The 1,501-nt window shown below is 43.9% G+C and overlaps 1 protein-coding gene across 1 annotated transcript; it reads left to right on the top strand.

The window, feature by feature from the left end:
• Window positions 1-366: 366 nt before the first annotated feature.
• LOC123454156 (ubiquitin-conjugating enzyme E2 L3-like) lies at window positions 367-1,044 on the top strand. Its single transcript, XM_045132744.1, has one exon. The coding sequence runs from the start codon at window positions 379-381 to the stop codon at window positions 841-843; it is 465 nt and encodes a 154-aa protein (XP_044988679.1). The 5' UTR covers window positions 367-378; the 3' UTR covers window positions 844-1,044.
• Window positions 1,045-1,501: the final 457 nt, after the last annotated feature.

Raw genomic sequence — 1,501 nt, 5'->3', positions numbered from 1 at the left:
AAAATCTATATGATATCTATAATGCAAATTAAAAAATGTTATTATTGGGCTGGAGAGATGGCTTAGCAGTTAAGTATTTGCCTGTGAAGCCTAAGGACCCCAGGTTCGAGGCTCAATTCCCCAGGACCCACGTTAGCCAGATGCACAAGGGGGCGCACACATCTGGAGTTCGTTTTCAGTGGCTGGAGGCCCTGGAATACCCATTCTCTCTTCCTCTCTCCCACCCTCCCTCTCTCTCTCTCTCTCTCTCTCTCTCTGTGTGTGTGTGTGTGTGTGTGTGTGTGTGTGTGTGTGTGTGTGTGTGTGTGTGTGTCTGTCTGTCTGTCTGTCTGTCTGTCTCTCTTAAAAATTAAATAATAGAGCAGCACCAGATCCAAGATGGCGGCCAGCAGGAGGCTGATGAAGGAGCTTGAAGAGATCCGCAAATGTGGAATGAAAAACTTCCGTAACATCCAGGTTTATGAAGCTAATTTATTGACTTGGCAAGGGCTTATTGTTCCTGACAACCCTCCATATGATAAGGGGGCCTTCAGAATTGAAATCAACTTTCCAGCAGAGTATCCATTCAAGCCACCGAAGATCACATTTAAAACAAAGATCTATCACCCAAACATTGATGAAAAGGGGCAGGTCTGCCTGCCGGTGATTAGTGCTGAGAGCTGGAAGCCAGCAACCAAGACTGACCAAGTAATCCAGTCCCTCATAGCACTGGTGAATGACCCCCAGCCTGAGCACCCCCTCCGGGCTGACCTAGCTGAAGAATACTCTAAGGACCGTAAAAAATGCTGTAAGAACGCTGAAGAGTTTACAAAGAAATATGGGGGAAAGCGACCTGTGGACTAAAATCTGTCGTGAGTGATTCCAGCAAGTGTGAGCAGAGACCCCCACAGTGCATTCAGACACCCGCGAAGCAGGACTCTGGAAAACTGACACGTGCCATCACCTGGCATTGGCTTGTGGCAGTTACTAACTTTCTACAGTTTTCTTAATCAAAAGTGGTCTAGGTAACCTGTAAAGAAAGGATTAAAGATTTCAGATGTTCTAGTTCTGCTTTCTTTGTTTTAAAAATCACTGCTTCAATCTACTTCAGAAGAATGGTGTTTCTTTTCTTGCCCAAATTTACCCATATCTTCAAGTTACATTTAGCCCAGAAGGTTAAAAAAAAAAAAAAAAAAAAAAGTTATGGCTCCCTTCCCTTTCCACCTTCTTGTATTCAGATTATTTTTCACAGAATCTCTTCTTCAGACCCAGGCCCTGACTTCAACAAAGGAGAAAAAACAGCTTTGGCAGCTTTTCTCTTGTGGTACCTGGGCAATTACTCAGATTCTCTTGAGGCCAATTTGTAGCATCCTTTGAACGAATTGTAAAACAAATATCCACACTCCTCCCTACCCCTTCTCCAAAAAAAGGGAGGTCCAATTCATGTAAAAACCTGCCTAAATGTTTCCACAGTAACAGATCAAATGGGCAAACTCCACTGTCTGTGTAGTGACTAAACTGT

This window comes from Jaculus jaculus, chromosome 13 (assembly GCF_020740685.1).
Source record: "Jaculus jaculus isolate mJacJac1 chromosome 13, mJacJac1.mat.Y.cur, whole genome shotgun sequence".
In the NCBI taxonomy this organism is placed as follows: Eukaryota; Metazoa; Chordata; class Mammalia; order Rodentia; family Dipodidae; genus Jaculus; species Jaculus jaculus.
The sequence above is the reverse complement of the archived record's forward strand: the minus strand, read 5'-3'. Positions and strand labels throughout refer to the sequence as shown.